Raw genomic sequence first — 21,853 nt, forward strand, 5'->3', positions numbered from 1 at the left:
TGGTATAATCTTCCAGGTCTACAATCAGACTACTATCCACAGCAGGTAACAAATAGGCCTGGGTACCTTGAACCACATCTTTAAATTGTCGCTAATAACAATTTTTTTTGTAACAAAAAAACCCGCATCATAATCGGTCTGTTAATTTAGGAGCTAGGATGTCACAGACGGACTATACATCAATATGCTAATGTATAATTTAGGGGCGAATGATAAAATTTCAGTACAAGAAACTGCTTTAATATTTTAAACGAACGCATTAATGAAATGCGCTTTCTAAAGATATGTAACTAGCGTACCAAGTTTTAAAAGGCCGGCAACGCGATTGCGAGCGCTCTGGCAGTGCGTCCGAATGGCGGCGGTCTCTTAATATCAGGCGTTCCCTCTATTCTATACAACGTTATTGTATAGTCTTTAAATTTTTATTTCTTAAATTGTGGAAGACATGTATCAAAAAACGAATTACTTTCAACATTAATTTTATATTTTTATGGCTTTGTAGGTCGTATATATTCGCGAGGCTCTTCAAACCTATATAGATCTTGGCATCAGATTCCTGAATATGCATCATTGATTTTATAGGCTAGTAGGTAAATTAGATTTAGACACGCCAGTTTTGCAATGTTTTCTTTCACTTGACGAATATCAATTGATAAGATATATATTACTACCGGAGTTCGATTACACGACATTGAGGTTAGGCGTTGCAGGCTTAGCGTACAGTCTATACATAAATACTACAATCAAAATATCACATTGTTAACACTTATGAACGTCAATAAATGGATTAAGTGAAAAAAAATCGTATATTTATTGCCAGTATTATATATATTATTATAGTATCAAGGGCATAGAACGGAAGAGAACTGGTAATAAACACTACGTCACTCTTAAATATCAGGCTGTTTTGGTATAGTTTGTCATATTATTTATTTTATTGATCGCATTTTATTATTTATCCAGTTGTTAACTATATACACAACTGTAAGTTCGGAGCCTGGAATAAGTTGTTAGTAATTTAGCTAATTTTGAAAAAGGGAAAATTTTAAAAGAAAAATGTAGCTCTTTTTACGAGTCTCACATTTAACATAATATTTATAAAGGAGTTCCAGGCGTGGTCTAGAATAGAAAATCTCATTAAGCGCTACAACAGCGGAAAAGTAATAAAAATTTACATAGATTAAGATATATCCTGCATTTTATTGCCAGGAACTAGTGCATAATTCTTTACAAAATGTTTTTTTTTAAAGTTTGGACTCTCCTTGGCCGACTTATAAGTAAGCTTATTAAACTTTATATATTCAAGCATTTCATTGACATTGAGAAGATGAAAAAACTTAAATTTTGTTTTTTTTTAAATTTAGAATCGGGACTGTTCGGCGCCTAATAATCGGAGACCCCAGAGCTAGTCTTTTCAGTGGTGTGTGACTCCATAGCGCCAGTGGGGCTGCATGGTAGGGAAATGATACCAAGTGGGTATTCTGCCACGGGCATACATTTCTGAAAATAATATCGCAGTGTCTAATATTATTATCATCAACGATGGGTCAGCTGTGCTTGAGTTGGTCCTACATCAAACATACATCTCTTAAGGCGATCTAAACAAATAAACTTACTAGTAATCACAGTCAAGATTTCTTCGCTATAAGCTAAATACAACTTAGAGGCTTGACTTTGTGAAACCAATATCATTAAAACTCGTAATTAATTAAGAACGGTTTGTTGATTTATGTTAAAAGTTAAAACAAATAAGTGATCGTTTACAAGAAAATTTTTGTGTTGTTTGATGCTTAGATCCCATAAAGTTTCAGCTTTAGGGTTGCTGTTCTTTACATTGAAATCTTTTAACAATGTAACACGGTGAATGTCACAATAAAATAACAACTACCGTTAAATTCATGACATCATCATCATCTACTTTTCTCCGGTTAAAGGCATCTTTAAAAACAAGGCTGAGACTGCGTCTGAAATATAGTTTTTCCTTTTCAGTAAAAATACTCTTAAACTGCAAGATTACTTTGATTACTGCGCTTTCAATAACGATTTTATTACAATATTAAGTCGTGGTTCGTTAGTAGTCTAATTGACCTAGTGGTCAATAGGGTTCCCAGTGAACAGTTGTTTATTGTTATGATTATGAACTAGAGAGCTTCCAATAAATAATTGATTTAAAAATTATAAAACACTACAAAAAAAAAACTAAATAATTTCAAAGTCTGAAGGGAGCAAGTATGTATTACCTATCTCGTTAATCAGAATGCTCAATGTCGGTGAGAGTTTTCGGCAAAACACGTTCTGAAAGTAAAACGCAAAAATATAGGAAAAGTACGTATTTGGCATGCACTGCCCTATGCTTTCGTTAATCGGGCTTTAAGTAAGATACAGAGTCCACACTTAGTGCTTTGTGAAATCCAATACATATTTATCAATACTTTGTATATAATTTCGTAGCTGGGTTACAGATAATTGAATGACTACTATTACTAATGATAAGCTGGGATTGAAATGGACGATATCAAATAAACATTTGTATTCCTCCTACGTACAATTAGAGGGTTCATCTTGTTTCATTACGTTTACGATGTTGCCACTGTTGAATTTTTGGATGCATTTTGGGTGTATACGTCCTAACTGGGTACATTTTGCTTTTCCTTTGACTATTTTCTAGTAAAACCTGTTGTTAGCTATACTCTCCTTTTTTGTATCTTTTTGTGATTTATGATTCTTTGTATAATGGGCTCTATTGAATTTAAAAGTACATTTCAATTGCTTCAAGTGAATGAGATATAAAAGAAAAAAGTTTGTGCTTAATAACAATAACTATTACTATAGTATACTAAGAAAATATAACTGTATTATTAAATGTTCACTGTGTCCGCGATTTATAAGGAATAATATTAAAAAGTAAAATAGTTTTAACATATTTGTTAGTTGTAAATTTCTTGTATTGTACAGCTTTCACTGCATTTGGCAATAAATGTTTCTGTAGATTATTACCTGGTGTAAGAATAACATATGTCAATGAGGAAAAATATTAACTAAAACCATTTGCCGTAATTATGTTATTTTCCGAAAATTTTATTAAATTAATTAATGCTTTGGTTACAATATTATATTCTATATATTATATTTGTCGCCGCCAACTACATTATTTAGCCGTTCAATTAACAGCCTAGCCTTTTAACTAAATAGCGCCGTTTAACTTAATGGCGCTGTTTAACTAGCGACCTGAAAGATGGTTAGCCAGTTGATCGAACTGCTAGGTAAATGACTTGGATCGATGACGTTTCAATATTTGCTTAGCCTGTTGCCTGTTAATTTAAATTTCATTCTACTTTCTGCCACTTACAAACTCTAAACGAAACTCTTCTAACTGTCAATATGGCGTCAGCAAACTATAACTTTGATGGTGTTTTCCGAAGTTTTATGAAAAACAACAAGTACAATCGAAGATTGTAGTGACAATAATAATGTGAATTTGACTTAAGTAATTTATTTTTAAAAGAAACATTTTTTAATGTCATGTTTCATCTTTTTTGTTTGTGTGTGTGTAATGAGTCTATCGTACCAATGGCCTAAGCATTAGCCAGCTCGTTTATTAAATGTTGTAACTAACGTTACATTGAATATCTTTCAGGCCGTTAGTTAAACGGCGCCGTTTAGTTAAAAGGCTAGACTATTAATTGAACAGCTAATTAAGCAGCCAACTGCTGCGACATATAGATCAATATCAATGCTCTTCATCCAAGCAGGCCTTGCTCTGGTTGAGCAAAAATCTTCACCCGGTCTTGTTCTGTGCCTTGCTTTCAGTATTATCTATATTATATACACAGATATCGGGTCGTAAATGTAATTTCAGCGCATAACATAATTGCAATACAAACGGCAAAAAGTAAAATATTTGAACCTAATACAACGTTGCAAAAAGGGATCACACCCAAGAATGAGAATTGCAAGGGTTCAGAAATGCAATGAAAGCTTTGAATTACGGTTTAGTGAAGTCGGTGAGGTTATATAGTGTCCTATGGGATGGGCCGTGTGTCTCCATAAAAGCTTTATGTCCCGTGAAGTGGACCATCCTCTGAATGTAGGAATTAGAGGGAATAGTGAATTTGTTACTCGTTAAATGCAATTGTGATTTACAGAAGAAAACAGCCCAGTAGCACCTACAAAATAACAAGTTGTGCTTCAGATTTGTGTATCTGTTACGAGAGTTTTTTTCTAACAGGCAAGTAGGTGATCAGATTAGTCTAAGGCATGGCTGATTTGAACCTTCGACAACACTGCTCATTTACAGTAGAAGAACATACCTTAGTACCTGATAATGAACGTTAACGTAAGGTTCTTTGCTTAGAATATTGTCGATTTCTGGATTTTCTTTTTATAGGGAGCAAACGGGCTCACCTGATGTTAGGCGATACAGCCGCCCTCACTCTCGACACGACACTCTCAATGCCAGGGGGCTCGCGAGTGCGTTGCCGGCGTTTTAAGAATTGGTACGCTATTTACTTGAACGGCTCTAAGTCAAATTGGTTCGGAAATACTTCAGTGGGCAGCTGGTTCCACATGGCGGCGGTGGCGGATATTAGGAAGTCGTTCACGTCTCATGTGTCCTCTTTATAAACCTTGACTAAGTATAGTATCTGTTACCATGGTTACCGTATGAGCAAATATAATAAAGCACATTGAGCTTGTAAGCTACTCAACATATTATATATTCATAAATTACCAATATCGCTCTTCTTGATCTTGAAAAAGTACGTTATAAGATTTTATATTTCGTTTAACTGATAAATTTTCCTGTTTATTAAAAGTTGGAATGGGCAAATCTTAAATTCCAATTTCAGCGTCAATTATATATAAGGGAAGCCAATAAATGTTTAATAATCTTTGTTTTGTAAAGAAAAAGTTTCAGCTTACCATTATATTTTTTCATACTTTGGCTTCTTGTACCCAAGTGGTATCTTCGTTTTATTTATGATTGTATTGGTCCTAAAAAGGATTCAACTGTTTAGATATGTTAACGATCTTAGCCCGTGTCTAAGTGAGCCAAGTTTAAGTATTGTTTCTTTAAAACAAGAACATAAAAAGCATTTACTAATATCAGCCCTTTATTAAGGCGTTGGTACGATGCCGATGGTAACAAAATTACTTTAGGTTACTATTATAACAGTTAATACTGAAATCTTCACCATCCCATTCTCTGGAAAAATTACTGTTATTGATTATACTCAAAAGTGTTGTATTTAGAAAGGAGTTTAATTGCTGTTAGCAACACTGCTTATTAGTAAGCCAAGGAATTAATATATTGAAACTATGAGCTACATAAATCAAACCGGACACAACACAGACAATCCTTTTACTCACTGTTTGTAGATAGTCTTGTTAAAATAAAAAAGAACTTCTATAAAAGTTCTGTTGAAAAAAAATCATGATATGCAACATATGTTTACTATTATTATCGTAATATAGATAAGCCAGAAATGCTATTCAGACAGACATGAATATCAATGTAATCTATATTCAAGCCGTAACTGACTGTAATGTATTGAGATTTCAATTTCAAAGCGTGCACCCAATCAAAGAGGAACATCAATCATCTATAACCGTATCCGTGACACATGTCGAAATTGCCAATAAACGTTATGCTAACTAATTGTTTGGATTAATTGGTTTAGAACTACAGTCAGTTACAATAATTATCCAAGAGGAAGGACACAAACTTTTTTTTTATTTTTTTTATAACGTTCTGTAGCCGCAAAGCTAAAATGGAGCCGTTGGAAGGTCGTGCTGCTGTCCACATATAGTTGTCTATGATGCACTGCATTTGAGTTTGCATTATCTTTTTTTATTTTTCGATGTGCGGTGTCATTTTTATTGTAATGTATTATGTTTTCTCATACGAGTAAACACAATGTTTTCAAGTATTATTTGCGTTTTAATTAATTGCTATAGCCTCTAGTCCACCCTATCAGGAGCGACTTGTAGAGATTAGTATAGTCTTATGTCAATAATAATAATGAATATTCTTGTGCTTATAGTTGAATAGATAAGAATCATTTAAGATCCACAAAAAAATATTAAACCAGCGGTCGAAACGACTTTTATGTTAATATGGAAATACCCTTGCTTGAGTGTTGTACTAAAACAGCCACTTTTAGTTTACACATGCTAAATGTACGAAGTATATACATGTTTAAGCACGTAGCACGTTATGTTCTGTGGACTCCTTCGTCGTCATCTATTCCATGATTTCCATAAACAGTGGGTTATAATGGCCGGTTCGCCGCGGGAAATTAAAATAAATATTAATTTATATTTTAAATTGGCTGCCACCGCGATTTTTTTTGCTTTATATACCTTATACAGAGAGTTCGCTTTTCCGGAATAAAAACCTAAGTACCGACTAAAACATTTTTTTTTATTTTTTTCCAATTTTCTCTCCATAAATACATGACAACTAGTTTTGAATAATCCCGTAGAGAATCAACTAAATGCAACGTTTAAATAAATATTGATAGTTATACTTCGAAGCACTCCCAATAATTAACATCGCCCAATCAATAATCCATTTTCACTAATTAAATTGACATTGATTTAATCTGGCGTTTGTTAATTACTATCTCACGTTATTCAATAGAAGATGAAGGGTTTCTTTGAATGCTTAATTATAGGAGTATTGTCTAGTCTTTTAAACAATTTTGGTTTGTTAAGTTAGCGATTCTCAATCCTGGTTAGTTGTTTATAATCTGTGAATGAATTTTTCTTTCATATATGCGCATTAGACACTTGCTCGTAGTATAAACGTGAGAAAACCGGCATACCTTACACTAAAAAAGTATATAATTGTGGTTGTGCCAGGCACAGAAGGATGTCCTCCTACTACAAGAATTGGTAGCTTTATACAAAATTCATGTACTTTCCAGAAATCGTGATCTAGATATTATGTCGAGATTTGTAAATATATTTTATATAAATGCCTAGTACATGTGAAAACCAAAGATACATATCATGTGTACCTATATTTTTTTCTAAGCCATATATCATACAAAATACTTTGCGTAATGTTAAACTTAAACAATACCTAGTTCGCCTATATTAAGCTCAAGTAAGTTTGTGAGACGGCAAAATACGTGAAAGTTTTCATATCCTCATAGACTAAGCCGCGCAGTTAGCGTCTTTAGCGAACATTACTGGTTAATCGCGTTAAATGCATGGTCAAAGTTTGGACAAGTTGTAACTGGATTGTCCACAGAACTGAGAATTTGAAACTTGTAAATGGAAATGCTAAAACTACTTATAAAGAAACAATTTTATTTCTTTTTAATTATGTGTCATGTGTCAAAATTGTCATTTTTGTAATTGTAATATTTAGTTTGTTAGTCTGTGGAAATCGACGGGAATTTTAGCTGGTCACTGGAATTTTTAAAAGAAGATTTTTGTTAGTATATTTTTGGATATTAATTAGGAATAAGATTAAAATAATTGTTTTAAAATAAGACACTCTATAATCATTTCTGGTATTTGATTCATAACTATATGTGTACCTATATTTCGTTTCGTTTCAGTTTGTTATGTAAACTATGATAAAATTAATTAATTGACTTATATCCGTTGATAAATGAACCGTTTAAATGTTACTGATTATATTTATAAATCTCAGTGGTATTGCTCTATTTTAATTTAAGTACTCTTTCCGTCAAATAGTATTTACATTAAGATGAACAAAGAGAAAACATAATTGTAATATAATCGATATAAAAAAATAAATTGTCGATATGTCAGCGTGTGCGAACACGAATTATCTGCATAAACCGCCAAGGTTTCGGATTTTATTTAATTATGACACTAATTATGAGAATATTGATATTTTCCAACTACTAAAGCGGATGTGAGGAAAGACTTTAGAGAAAGACTTTTTTGAGACTTTATCTAATCAATTCAGTTTTTTCTTTGAATTTTTTAACTGTCGGTTGTTTGATGTTACACTTTTTTTCTTTTTGTGTATTAATCGGCTTCGTATATTGTCTAAGTGTTTTGTTTTATAATGTGTATGTTGGGTGTAAGATTACTAATGAATAAATTAATATATTATTATTATCTTAGTTTTATAATGTCAAAACTAAATTGCCCGTCATTTGTTTTTTAAAAGTCATGCTTTAAACACAATAATTGTAATTGGCTTTGTTACGTTGACTTATTATGCATACGATTAATTGAATAATAGCTGAGGTAATATGCATATTACGACTTATATTTTTTGATGTCGATCGGCACTTCCTGCTTCCGTAAATAATTATGTTTAATAAGGCATGTTTAATTGCTCAATATTCTGTAACAACTTTACATAATTTTATGCTAATTGAAGATTCTCTGAAATTGCTTAAGACTGATGATTTACCTTAATTATGAGAAATTTTAAGATACCTTACGACTGTTGGTTAATGCAGAAATTAGTTAGTGATTAAACTACGGACCTGTGTAGGTCATATTACTACATTGATCTACTTAACAAATACTTTTAAAGGATCATCGTTAGGAAACAGGCATATCTTAAATCTAGAAATCGACGGTGCCTATTCAAAAAGACTAATGAAACAAACAAGCAGTTTGACTTTATTCCATCTTAACTTTAACTAAAAAACTAATAGTGCTACAAACGTGGTATGCCTGGGCGTCAGATTTTTGTATCTGTTTCATGATCAATAGGCAAGTAGATGATTTGCTTCTTGTGCTTGATACAAGCCGTCGAATTTTTGGGTCTAAGGTATGCATATCATGATGTTTTTCTTCATAATAAATTACATAGACAGAAAATCTCCAGTGCATAGCCGGGGATCGAATCTATTGGATGAGAGTCGCACCCTGAAGCCACAACACGAACACTGCTATCTTATCGTATCAAAACTTTAACAGTCAATACTATATTATATAATGTAGTATTTTTGGTATAGTATTTAAAATCTTTAGCGCATACAATTAATTGTTATATTACGTTAGTTAATTGTAGACTTGTGTTGACTTACCGACGCTAACTGCAGTTATTGTAAGCAAACACGAGTCTGTTGGGCATCGCTAATAAAGCGGTTAATTTAGTCTGTTATATTGTTAGTGTTTGATTGGTACTGTGTAAATAATGTCTAGTTCAAGCTAATTGATCTTATATAAACAATTAAGTACTACTATGTTGGCGTTTGCAGGTAGGTAGAACTAGTGTGTGTTTATGTCTGACTTGCTCCGTTACTTAAAATCATTTGGTGTAGACACCCTGTATATTTTGCTTCATACCTCTGTTAGGGCTGGTAGCGTAAGGATTAGCGATACTAAGGATGGTTCAATTTTTAGTCAATCGACTCACATATACTAAAGCTGAAATCATAGTTAATGATATTTGTGTCTGTTACCTCTATAGAGACCTATCACCTGGTACATATATTCAAAATAAGCTAAACATCTTAAGAACAGATTGCGTAAATATATGACATAAAATTGTTTATAAAAAACATATATTCGATTGAAATAACATAAATTAATACAACAAAAAACAACAATTAACTTTAAAATATCAATCAATAAATGTGATCGATTTAAAACAAATTTAAAAAAATTCAAGCGATCTGATAAAAAGCATCTATTGATACCAATTTAAACTGAAGATTATCGATACCTTTTTCGTTTTATTTATTAAAGGCCGCACATAGCAAAAACAGGATAGAAGAAAGAAACAATTTTTAAAATCCACAACCAATGTGTGTTTTAGATAACAAGTACGGGCGGCGTGCACTTGGTTATAATATATTAATGTTAACAACTAATAATTAACATAAAGATTAATAATAATTACGAAAAATACCTTAAATTACCAAGTATAGAAAAAAACAGAAGAAAATTCTGTTTAGTGGAGCGTAGAACTCCAAATTAGAGCGCTTAGTGGAGATAAAAAATGCAGATACATTGTTTGCAATTTCTCAAACCTTTAGTAACCTCAACTAAAAATCCTATATCCAGAACTAATGATATGATTCTTTTCAGGGCAATATGTGGATACTTCTCCTCTTCATTCCCCTGGCGTTGTGTCAACAACCCTGGGTGCCGTGTTCCGAACTGAACGACGATCTTCGCTATCCCTGCCGATGCAAAGTTCAAGTGGACAGAGCCCTTCAATTACGAATACTGATGAACTGTGACCATGTGGTGTTCTCTGGGGATTTCCCTCCCCTGCCGTATGGTGCACCTATTGTCGCTTTCAGCCAGCGATGGGCAGGACAACAATCTTTGCCAACACAGGTACAGTCTTTTAGAAAGTAATGTTCAGTATTAGGGAAATAAATACATATTTTTTATTTAATTAGGGTCACCTTTATCTTTATATTAAAATTACAAGAAATTAGTAAAATATAATAATATAAAATCCCACCCACACATACGTATATAATTTCGTTATTGCTGTTTATATATCTTCTGTTATCAGAAGACAATCGGGATACAATTGCATTAGATTATTGTATTGTAATCGTAAATACCACAGCCTTGGTACAATTGCCTAGTGAACGGTAAGGTGCATTATCGTGAGAAAGGATGGTATGACGTCACTTCCGCATTGCAATCTAATCCTGTATTTGCATTTGTTTTCAATAGTGTCCTAATTTTAAAAGTTTATTTGGTTAATATTAAACACACTACTGCTTACATTTACTACATAAACAATAACATAAACAATAACATCACGCACCGACCGAATTATGTCAGGCACAGCTTACATGTGAAAAAAAATGTGAGCCGTCACGGGACGCCTGGCAGATGTGAAACATCGACATTATTTTGTAAAAGTAATACGCAGAAAAGAACATATTGTAATAGGAACTAACAATTTCATAATGATAAAATAAAATATTACGATTTTTTTTCAGATATCGATGACTATTTATTGAATAAACATTTATTTTCATTAAATACAAATTAAAAATATTATAGATACACACACACGTCGCCACACCGTACACACTACTGCATATAGACTGTATATATATACCATCGTATAGCGTGGCGACGCGTCGCCACGGCTTGCGTCGCCACGGCATGCGTCGCCACGGCATGCGTCGCCACGCCAGAAACATCAACGCCAACAGACTTATATAAACATCTTACACGTTGAATCCTAAATAACCTCTTTCAAGATAGTAGAATTCGAAAATTAAATAGTTTTTTTTTGTCTCTCATCTCGATTAATCATTTAATAGGCAACAATTAATTATTTATAAAGTTCCAAGTGCCATAAATTATCTATAATCTAAGGATAATAAAATGTGTAAACTCAAATCGCTTCAACCTTTCTCTAATCCATTCAATTGAATACATCAATTAGTGGATAATTTCTTAATGGGTGTAATTGAATGCCTCAGAAATATTCGTGTAATTAGCTGAGATATTCTGTTTTCTACTAGAGCACGCGATTCATGATCTGATAACTATGGACGAAGTGCTCATTGCGGAAACATTGCTACTACTGGTATATATTGATTTATTATTTATTAAAGTTTAACATATCATACATAGTACTAAATCTACGGTATACGTTACACTGTTTACATAAATGTTCCAAATAAATAAAAAAATTCAATTATAATATATACAGGATAAAAAAAACCAGAAATATTTGTTAAGCTGAAAAAAAATTACCTATGAAACAGCGGATTAGGTTCGAGATAGGCACATAACAATGCTTTCTTTAAAACCGATCAGCGCACTACCGAATACATCCAGCTCCGCATAAGTACTGTTTAATCCATTAAAATCGCGAAGAATTGGAAAGAGAGGTGCCTGAACTCCTAGGTTGGTTTCTGTTGAAGGATTTTGAAAAATTTTACTGATTTTGGCAAAGAGTAAGGGATGAATATTTTATGTCCTGTAAGAGATCATGGCTTTGTATTTGATTATTTAGCAATTTGTATAAGAACGTAACACCGGCTAAAGATTTCTGATTAATAAAAAAGACATATAATAAGGTTGTAGCGCTGTCTAGTGGAAACTACGTAACTTTGTAATTGACTTACTAAATCGAAAACAACATAAGTGAATACAAAATGTTATTAGGAGTTGCAAAAATGTCAGTTCCATTTTTTGGTAATAATATATGCCTTTCGTGGTGCGAACGGGGTGAAAATTGTGTTACTCTATATTAAGCGCACTGAAATCCCTGTCTTGAAAACTAGTTACGTCAATTAATACTCAAACAAGGCGGATGCAACATCACTTCATTTAAATTTGTATTGTACACATTAACACACAAAAGCAATGAAGACTATCACAATCACTCGCAAGTGTTCAAAGTATTCATGGTACAATTCGTTCTAATCATTAAAATGCCTCAGATATACTAAGAATTTTCATGAAAATTAGGATTTTAATTATATTGTAAATAATTATAGTAACAATGAAACGAAATAGCTACCGTCAGACGAGCGTAACGTTAAACCCGACATTAACGCTCGAAAATGACTGACAATTAAATGGCGAATGTGTAATTGCGTTTCGTATCGTTCGATAATGTGGTTCAATTTAAAGTATTCGTTTGTTTTGTATTAATGGTATTGCTTTAAACGGAGTAAAGGATGGTCCGATAATTCGTTCCATATTAAGATAATTCCCCTACGTAAGTAATTCGAAGTAAATATTCTCGTATTTATGACTGTTGATAACGTAAGTTGGGGATTGAACATACAAATTTAGGGTATTCTAATGTCGGAAATCAAATTCGTGCAAACATTATTACACTCGAATCACTAATGTACTAAATCATATACAAACTTGTATAGTCTGAATTAAAAAATATATCAATTATTCTGTTTTAGTTTTGAAATATTTTTTTTTGCTTTCAAATTACATTATGTATTGGAAGCTTTACGATGTGTGGCTACTATTTTGTTAAACACGAAATTTGATCAATCTAAATTACTTAGGACGCGGTAAAGTCGGTCACTGTGTCGACTTTTGAAAATTAATAAAAATATGTATTTATAATACTTATTTTATTATATATAAACTAGCTTTTCCATTAGGTTTCCCTTACGAGTAGTGTGTAAACTCGAGTAGACAACAATAAGCGAATGGTATTTAACGATCATTATTTTTTCACAGAGTTATTTTTAATTATTGAAGTTCTTTTGGCGCGTTAGGGAAAAATATGAGAGTAAATTTTTACGAGGCGTGGACACACCGTCACAAAACCCGACACCTTGAAGTTAGTTATAATCAACATTTTGAAGTTATACTTCTTTTGGCGCGTTAGGGAAAAATGATGACAAGATTTTTATCTTGTTACACCAAAGAAGTATAACTTCTAACGCGTGTACATAAGTATACAGGTTTTTTAAACTATAACTCCTGAAACATTCGTTGATATCAAATTGAAGGACGTATTTATTTAATTAATTTATACAACACATGCTGAATGTATAATTTTAATTGGTAACTTTGGAAATAACAAATTTAATTTCGATGAAAACGATTACAGTCAACCTTAAAAGATAGACTAACGTGGACATTATTTAGATTGTTTATGTTTGCACCTTTTTATTATTCTGAGTAATCTATACAAACATACATGTGTATGTATGTAAAAATTAGTTAAGCATAATAAAGATGAATGTACAACAGGTGTAAATCAAATCATTTAATTGGAATTACAAGATAAAGATAACCTTACTTAAATATTTTTTTGTTCTAAATTTAAATTACCTTTTTCCAGATATTCTCTACATATGGCTTACCAATGAAGGAGCTGGATTTCTCCCACAACAGCCTACGAAGATTACCAGATCGTTTATTATCTGGGATCAAAGGCAACCTGACTAAATTGGTGTTAGCTGATAACTTGCTGGGTGATAACCTGAACCCAATATTCTCGACTGCAGAGCTTCACAACTTACCATCTATGGAAGAGTTGGATCTTAGCGGAAATAATATCAGAGGGCTGGAAGAAGGCCTACTAATTGGGTGCAATGTTATGAAAGTAAGTTTTTGATATATGAATTTTTATACGCATGATAAAATTATTTAGGTTAATAGAAGGAAAAACTTTCTTTATATTGTATGGTAATACTTAATATATACGAATTTTAAAATTATGTATGTGTTACATCCAACTCACCCAGTGCTGGGTTCGATTACAGATAGAATAGTAATTAAGTCTATAGAAATAACAGGCTATCTACTTGATCTGAAAACTGATCAACGAAATGAATACCGCAATTTAAAAAAAAATATTTTCAATTCTTTTGTTTATTATAAAAATAAAAAGCATTAGTAAAACTTCACGTAAATTCACGTATATTTTAAATATTATAACGGTATATGTAGTAATATTAGTAGACATAATCAAGCGCTTTAATTGTATCCAAATTAAATCTTCACGACAAATGTTCTGAATCATACACATATCAACGACTGAGCCAAACTAGAACTTGCGCCATTTTTAATCAGACCCTTCATGATCCAGCCGTCATTTGTCGGCTTTGAGTACACAAAGGAGTTAACAAAGTGTAAAAAGGACTGCTGTATAATCTAGCAACACGTCCAATATGCGGGCCTTGCATTGTATTTTGTGCTTTAGAATCTTGTATAAAAAGAAGAGGACTACGAAGGCTATTTGCACTTGTAACAGATACATTGCACAGTAAGCAATACCTTCTACATTGTTAAAATAGTACATTCATTTAATATGAATATTAATATTATAATAATATGAATTGTATATTGTAAAACTACTCTGATCTGATGAGTGCTTCATATTAATGATGATAACCGATTGCAGCGAAACGTCAGTAAATTTTGTCCGACTGCGAAATTTTTGTTGTCGAACACGTATCAATCTAATGAAGGGTATTTTAAATACATTTTCATTTCATTTCATTTTATGTACAAAACATGCAATCGTAAAAATTACGCATGTCTCAATAAATACAATTCTTAGAATTTAATAAATTTCGTATAAAACATCGATCGTAGAACTTAATTGTTATAAATTAAATTAATATAAACGTATATGTACAAAACATACAATCGTAAACATTACGCATTTCTCTATAAATAAAATTCTTACAATTTGATAAATTCCATATAAAACATATGAAGCATATAAAAGATCGATCGTAGAACTTAATTGTTATAAATTAAATTAATATAAACGTATATGTACAAAACATACAATAGTAAAAATTACGCATTTCTCTATAAATACAATTCTTAGAATTTGATAAATTTCATATAAAACATACAATCGTAAAAATTACGCATGTCTCAATAAATACAATTCTTAGAATTTGATAAATTTCATATAAAACATCGATCGTAGAACTTAATTGTTATAAATTAAATTAATAATTAAAATATTACAGATACTCCGTCTGGATCGCAACAATATGATATCCATACCATCTACCTCTCTCAATGGACCGCTTTCATTAAAACTTCTCTCGCTCAGGGAAAACAGAATAGGTAAGAAAAAAAACCACGTTCAAATATACGAAGACACTTAACGGCTTTGCTTAAGTCTGCGAGAACTTTCCGTCCATTTGGGAAAGCCTAAGATGCCTAAAATAATATTTAAGAGGTATAAATGTCGAAGTTTTCGCAGTGAACGCGACTCGGGGATTAAGTAATTTCAATAACTAAACAAACGGAATATTGGATCTTGCTTTTCTTTAATTTTAAGTATATTAATTTAATTTTATGACGAATAGCTCGAAATTGAAGTTTGTGTATATTACTCTTTTAAAGTCTTCAATTATATTTAGGTTTTACCCTAAAGTTATTTACATTTTAAAAATACAAAATACCATCCGTATTACCGCGACGTCCGTCGTTCCACAACTGAGCGTATTCTAAGGCAGTTTTGCCAAGCACCACCACTATGTAGAACCAGCTGCCCACTGAAGTATTTCCGAACCAATTCGACTTAGGGACCATCAAGAAAAGACCGTTCAAATACTTGAAAGGCCGGCAACGCACTTGTGAGCCTTCTGGCAATATGAGTATCCAAGGGCGGCGTATCACTTAACATCAGGTGAGCCCCTGCCCGTTTGCCTCCTATTACATAACATAAAAAATAAATAAAACATATTAGTTAAATTCATACACCATCTATGCCGTGTCCTATTAAGTGAAGTGTTAAGTGACGTGAAGACGAATATGTTAGAATAAAAATCGAATTAATTTCAAGTTCATTCACTTATAAAAACTATATTGAGATTGTGCAAAACAATTGAACACATATGTTTCAAGGAATTGTTTTTACATTGTACATTTAATATTTTCAGCTCTTCTTCGGCACGCCTCATTCCTCTCACAGAAGACCATCGAAGAAATCGACCTACACGGGAACACGATCTCAAGTATCGAGGGAGGGGCCTTTATTAGCCTAACTAACCTCCAAACTTTGGATTTAGGCCGTAACAAGCTCTCAAAGTTCAATAGCGACGTGTTTCAGGGCATAGAAAACTTAGAGAAGTTGGACCTTTCTGAGAACTTCATAACTGACTTCCCTACAGTCGCACTTAAATCCTTTACGGGCCTTAAGCACCTAAATTTGTCGAGTAATATGATCACGGTAAGTGTAAAGTTTTCTATTGGAATTCTGCTCTGTAATGCTACTTTGTACTTTAAAATCACCCTACATTTTAAGTGCAAAGTAGAGCCTATAGTAAAAAGCCGAAAGCGTAGATATATTATTCTTTCTATTGTATGAATACTAAGAAAATATTTAGAATCGAAAATCAGCTGCCTTGTTTTAGAAAATACTTTTTTATCTATGTGCTTTCTTGAACACGGATTAACTGAAATAAATAATTAAATAATAAAATAGCAGGCATACAATTTATTCCTTAAACGCTTAAACTGTGTTATACACATTATACAATTATAATTACATTATTGTATAAGGTTTAAATAATCTGTAACTATACAATATATACTTGAAAGATTGGCTGTGATAATTATTATTATTAGGTATTAAGTCCCTTAATCTCACGTTGATTAGATTATTTAAAATCAAGTATGGTCTGACGAATTATTTTTACCTAGAGAGAATTGTTACGTTGATTGTTACAGAATTTAGACAACAGTCATCTCAACTCTCTCTCGTCCCTGCAAGTGCTTGACTTGAGTCGAAATAATATTGTAAAGCTTTCTCCTGGAACTTTTGTCGGTGTGAGTGAGCTACGCTATTTGGACATTGGTGTGAACTCTTTGAGAACTGTAAGTTATTGTTTAATATATAAGGTATTTGTTCGTAAAGGTAATATTTGCAGTATAACATATCTTTGAGACACTTATTTTTTATTTATTCATATAATTATTACTAAGCGGTACTGGCCTTGTGGCTTCAGCGTGCGACTTTTATACCTGAGGTCGTAGGTTCTGTGAATCAATCTACTTTATTTCTATGTACACGTTTAACATTCGCCCGAACGGTGAACGAAAACATCTTGGCCACCAGTTTGCCTTAGACCTAAAAATTCGACGCGGTGTGTCAGGCACAGGACTTACTTGCCTATTAAATACCACTTAAGAACAGGGTTGTAGCTAAAGTTTGGTGGCAGTTGTGGTATGGATATGTTAAGATATACATGTTATATGAAATACTTTGTTTGAAGCTGGGTAACAACTTACTTTTATCGTTTAAAGTAGGAGGTTATAACTAACATAAAATTTAGTGACACTAAGAAAAACTAACTCGGCTTATCTAAAGGTATCATAAATCTAAATGATACATTACAAGTATAGTCGGCCTTTTTTGGCCATTATCGGAAACGAGAATGTTAAATTATAATTTATGAGTGCGGAGAAAACTAAAGGGCTCAAATTGGCTTCAAGTGTGCGATGATTGTTTACATTTGGCTTGCGCTTCTAATTATTGACTAAAATATATATATATATATAACTATACTTATGTTAGGTTACATAACTAGCGTCGAAATACAAATATAAAAAGCTTAGATAGTTGTATAGTTTTGCTGTAACGAAGATTTGTCTCTATTCTTTCAGGTTGAAGACGACGCGTTCGATGGACTTATTAACCTCCAGACGCTGTTACTACGCGATAACAACATACTCCTAATTCCCGCTGCGGCCCTTTCTCGCTTGCCTAGCCTCACCTCAGTGCACCTCGGCTTCAACAGAGTTACTGCGTTATCGAGCGATATCCTTCGAGCCGTGTCGGATGGAATCAATTCACTCGTCCTCTCTAGAAACGTAATTAGAGAACTGCCCCCGGCGGCATTCGATCACTTTAAAAACATACAACACTTAGACTTATCCGGAAATCTGTTAAACTCGATTTCAGCGGAAGTATTCAGCGGATTGGAAGTCTCCCTCGAATTTTTGTCTCTAAGCCAGAATAGGATTTTAGGCTTCACCGGGCAACAGTTGAAATTTGTGAACTTATGGTTCTTAGATATATCTGGAAATCAAATATCGGAGGTTCCGGTGGATGCGTTTGAATCGATACCGAGTTTATCACATCTGAATATGAGCCATAATTTGCATATGAGTGTCCTTCCTCAAAACGTTTTCAATCATAATGACGCTTTACTGGTTATTGATATAAGCAATGTTGGTTTAAAGGCGCTTCCTGTTAATTTATTTTCGAAAAATCATAATTTGGAAAGAATCTACTTAGCTAATAACAATTTGCAAGAAATATCTGAAGGGTCATTTAAGAATCTCAAAAATTTGACTCATCTTGATTTATCATATAATAATATAGTAACGATAAGACCACCTGCATTTGTAAACGTTATGTCTATCCAATATTTATCATTGAAAGGAAACCAACTAAATGCGTTCAAAGGAGAATTCTTTAATACCGGCACAAGTTTAGAAGTTATCGATATTTCAGATAATCAATTGAGTTATCTTTTCCCTTCATCTTTCAAAATCCACCCAAGATTGCGAGAAATCATACTGACGAATAACAAGTTTAATTTTTTCCCCTCCGAACTTATAAGTACTTTGCAATATCTGGAACTAGTTGACTTGTCAGGGAATGCTTTGAAAAATGTTGATGAGTTAGACTTTGCTCGACTTCCGAAGTTGAGGACTATTTTATTAGCACGAAATGAATTAGAAACTGTTAGTGAAATGGCTTTTCATAACTCAAGTCAAATACAAAACATAGACCTCTCCTATAATAGAATAGATAGACTGGGTGACCGGCTGTTTGAAGGTCTTGTTAGACTAGAAACTTTGAATTTGGCGGGCAATCTTCTGTTCGAACTACCAGACAATATTTTCGATAGATCGAGGTTGCATATGTTAGAATGTATTTCATTGAGTCACAATTTATTTGAAGAAGCTCCTCTAAAGGCACTACAGAAACAATATTTCTTTGTCTCCTCTGTTGACCTTTCAAATAATAATATTGTAGACATTCCAGCTGAAGATAGCGTTATGGTTAATATTAAAAAGTTAGATTTATCTTTCAATCCTTTATCGGAAAAATCAATTTTAAGTGTTTTAACTGAGCCAAAGACTGTAAGAGATCTTAACCTAGCTGGTACAGGCATGAAAACAATAAATCAACTTGAGACTCCATTCTTATACCGATTAAACGTATCCTATAATAACATAACTAGATTGACAGAAAAAACATTTATGCGAACAACACTGTTGGAAATGTTAGATTTATCTCACAATCAAATAACCGATATTAAAAACTCTTTATCAATGTCCTGGCCTAAACTAAAGAATTTACAAATGTTAAATATTTCTGATAACCCTGTTACTGCAGTACTTGAAGGAAACTTTGATGGTCTATCATCATTGCGTGTTTTAGATATAAGACATTTCGATAAATGTACAAAAATAGAGAAAACTTCTTTTAGGGCATTATCCAATTTAGTTGAGCTAAGAGCTTATGGTTACCCAAGGCTGGGATATTTTGATGTTCAGGGAGCCCTTCAATATTTCTTAGCTCTTGAAAAGTTAGATGTTGAATTTAAAGATACAATGATTGGCGCTGATCAACTCCATTCAACTCTACACCCACGGTTGGAAGAACTTGGTATTCGAGGGTCGCGACTTAAAACTGTATCATCTGGTGTTTTGGCCGGCTTAAAAGCTCCCGCAATCACAGTTAGATTCCGTAATACATCAATGAGCAATCTACCCCCTGCATTGCTTTTCCCGTTACCAAGATCATCTCGTATAACGATAGACATCAGTGGTAGTCAGCTTAATACAATTCAGCCACAATTATTAGTCGCTCTTGACGATCGACGTGCTGATTTATCAATGTTTGGTCTGAATACAAATCCTATAAAATGTGATTGCAATGCACGAGCTCTTCGGAGATGGTTGCCCACAGTTGGCATTGATGATGTTCGTTGCAACTCCCCTGAGCATTTAGCTGGCTTTCTTTTAGTTGAAATAGGAGACGATGAGCTGTCATGTGATACGAGAAAAAAAACAACGGCAACATCATCTTCTAGTAGTAGTAGTAGTATTTCAACAACATTTTCTCCTCGTCTAGTACATCGTACATCGGCAGAGCCGGATATAATTTGGTCTGTTGCGCCCTCTCACGAACGACCCAAAGTAACTGGAGAACCTAAAGGGGCACCTGTTCTTGGAGTAGCTACTTCAACTAATGATGATAACTTAATAATCGGTATCGTCGGTGGAGTTGTTGCATTTATAGCAATTTTAATTGTTGCTATTTGTATAGTCCGATTGCGTATGACAAGTACATCATATCGAGGCGGTCCTTTAGCAAACAGTCCAGGGGCCGGTGGTCCCCCCATGTGGGGCCCAGCTTGGCCAGGATATGCGGGAACATTGCCTCCACCCTCAATATCAACGGCCACATTGCCTCATAAGGTCCAATCTGGTCCAGGGTCCGTCCGGTATCTTGCGCCACCGCCTGGTCCTCCCGCACCCTATTTTATAAGCTTGCCACCTCATGAAGATAAAATTTATCGGTAAAATATTAAGTTACAAGAACAGACTTTATAACCTTGTGTAAATATTATAAGAATTATTTGTGTAATAGAAAGTAAATAGGTGCCTGTTTGTGCTCACAGTAATCTTATTGAAGCGTAGTTGCCTTTGTGTAATGATAGTTTGAATACTCAGACTAGGTTGGATTTATCTAGTCACCAATGACAGGTATTCAAGACAGCAGGTGCGCCCGTGTTATTTATTGCAACAATAGAAGATTTGTGTCTAAGTTTACGTTTATTTAAATAGGTAACATGTGGCAGAATTTATTCTTGTATAAAATATTTATTTACTCTAAGTTTTAAGGATAATTGTACTGGTAGGTTAGAGTTAAATGTAAGTTATGAAAATAAAAAAATGTAATTAAGAAATTGTCTTTTAATTCACCTTTCTGTAATCCAAAAATAATTATACCACACTTCATGCAGATGTTACGAAAAAATATTTATTTATTTTTACTTAGTTACCATAATATACATAATTATACAAATAAAAAAACAAACAGTAAGTAGGTTACATAAGTTAGTAGTTAGGCAACAGGTAGCCTTATCGCTAACTAGCGATTTCTTCCAGGCACCCTAGGTAGGTAGGTAGGTAGGTGGACTAAATTTCCGCACTTAGACACGTAGTCGGTCCGTTGTGCGTAGAAGCCCTGGCTAATTTAGCCAGCCCAACTCCTTCCAGAAGCACAGAAGTCTCCCGGGCACTTCACAGGCTTCGCGGAGCGACCTCACTGTTCCGAGGATTTTTGTACGTTGATTAGCCACAGCCTCGCATTCCAGGACTACGTGGGTGACTGATTCCTCTGCGCTGAAACAGCCTCTGCACAAGGGGCTGTCTGTTGCGCCTAGGACGAAAA

The 21,853-nt window shown here is 33.4% G+C and overlaps 1 protein-coding gene across 2 annotated transcripts in view; it reads left to right on the plus strand.

Annotated features, from left to right (window-relative positions):
* The window catches only part of LOC123708854 (chaoptin), a 62,024-nt gene extending 40,706 nt beyond the window's left edge, over window positions 1–21,318 (plus strand). For both annotated transcript variants that reach the window (XM_045659789.1, XM_045659790.1), the window contains 6 exons: window positions 10,033–10,287; window positions 13,748–14,011; window positions 15,396–15,495; window positions 16,317–16,606; window positions 17,107–17,253; window positions 18,043–21,318. In XM_045659789.1, coding sequence (XP_045515745.1) covers window positions 10,039–10,287; window positions 13,748–14,011; window positions 15,396–15,495; window positions 16,317–16,606; window positions 17,107–17,253; window positions 18,043–20,979 — 3,987 coding nt within the window. In that variant the 5' untranslated portion in view covers window positions 10,033–10,038 and the 3' untranslated portion in view covers window positions 20,980–21,318. The remainder of the gene's footprint in view (window positions 1–10,032; window positions 10,288–13,747; window positions 14,012–15,395; window positions 15,496–16,316; window positions 16,607–17,106; window positions 17,254–18,042) is intronic.
* Window positions 21,319–21,853: the final 535 nt, after the last annotated feature.

This window comes from Pieris brassicae, chromosome 4 (genome assembly GCF_905147105.1).
Source record: "Pieris brassicae chromosome 4, ilPieBrab1.1, whole genome shotgun sequence".
Classification (NCBI taxonomy): Eukaryota; Metazoa; Arthropoda; class Insecta; order Lepidoptera; family Pieridae; genus Pieris; species Pieris brassicae.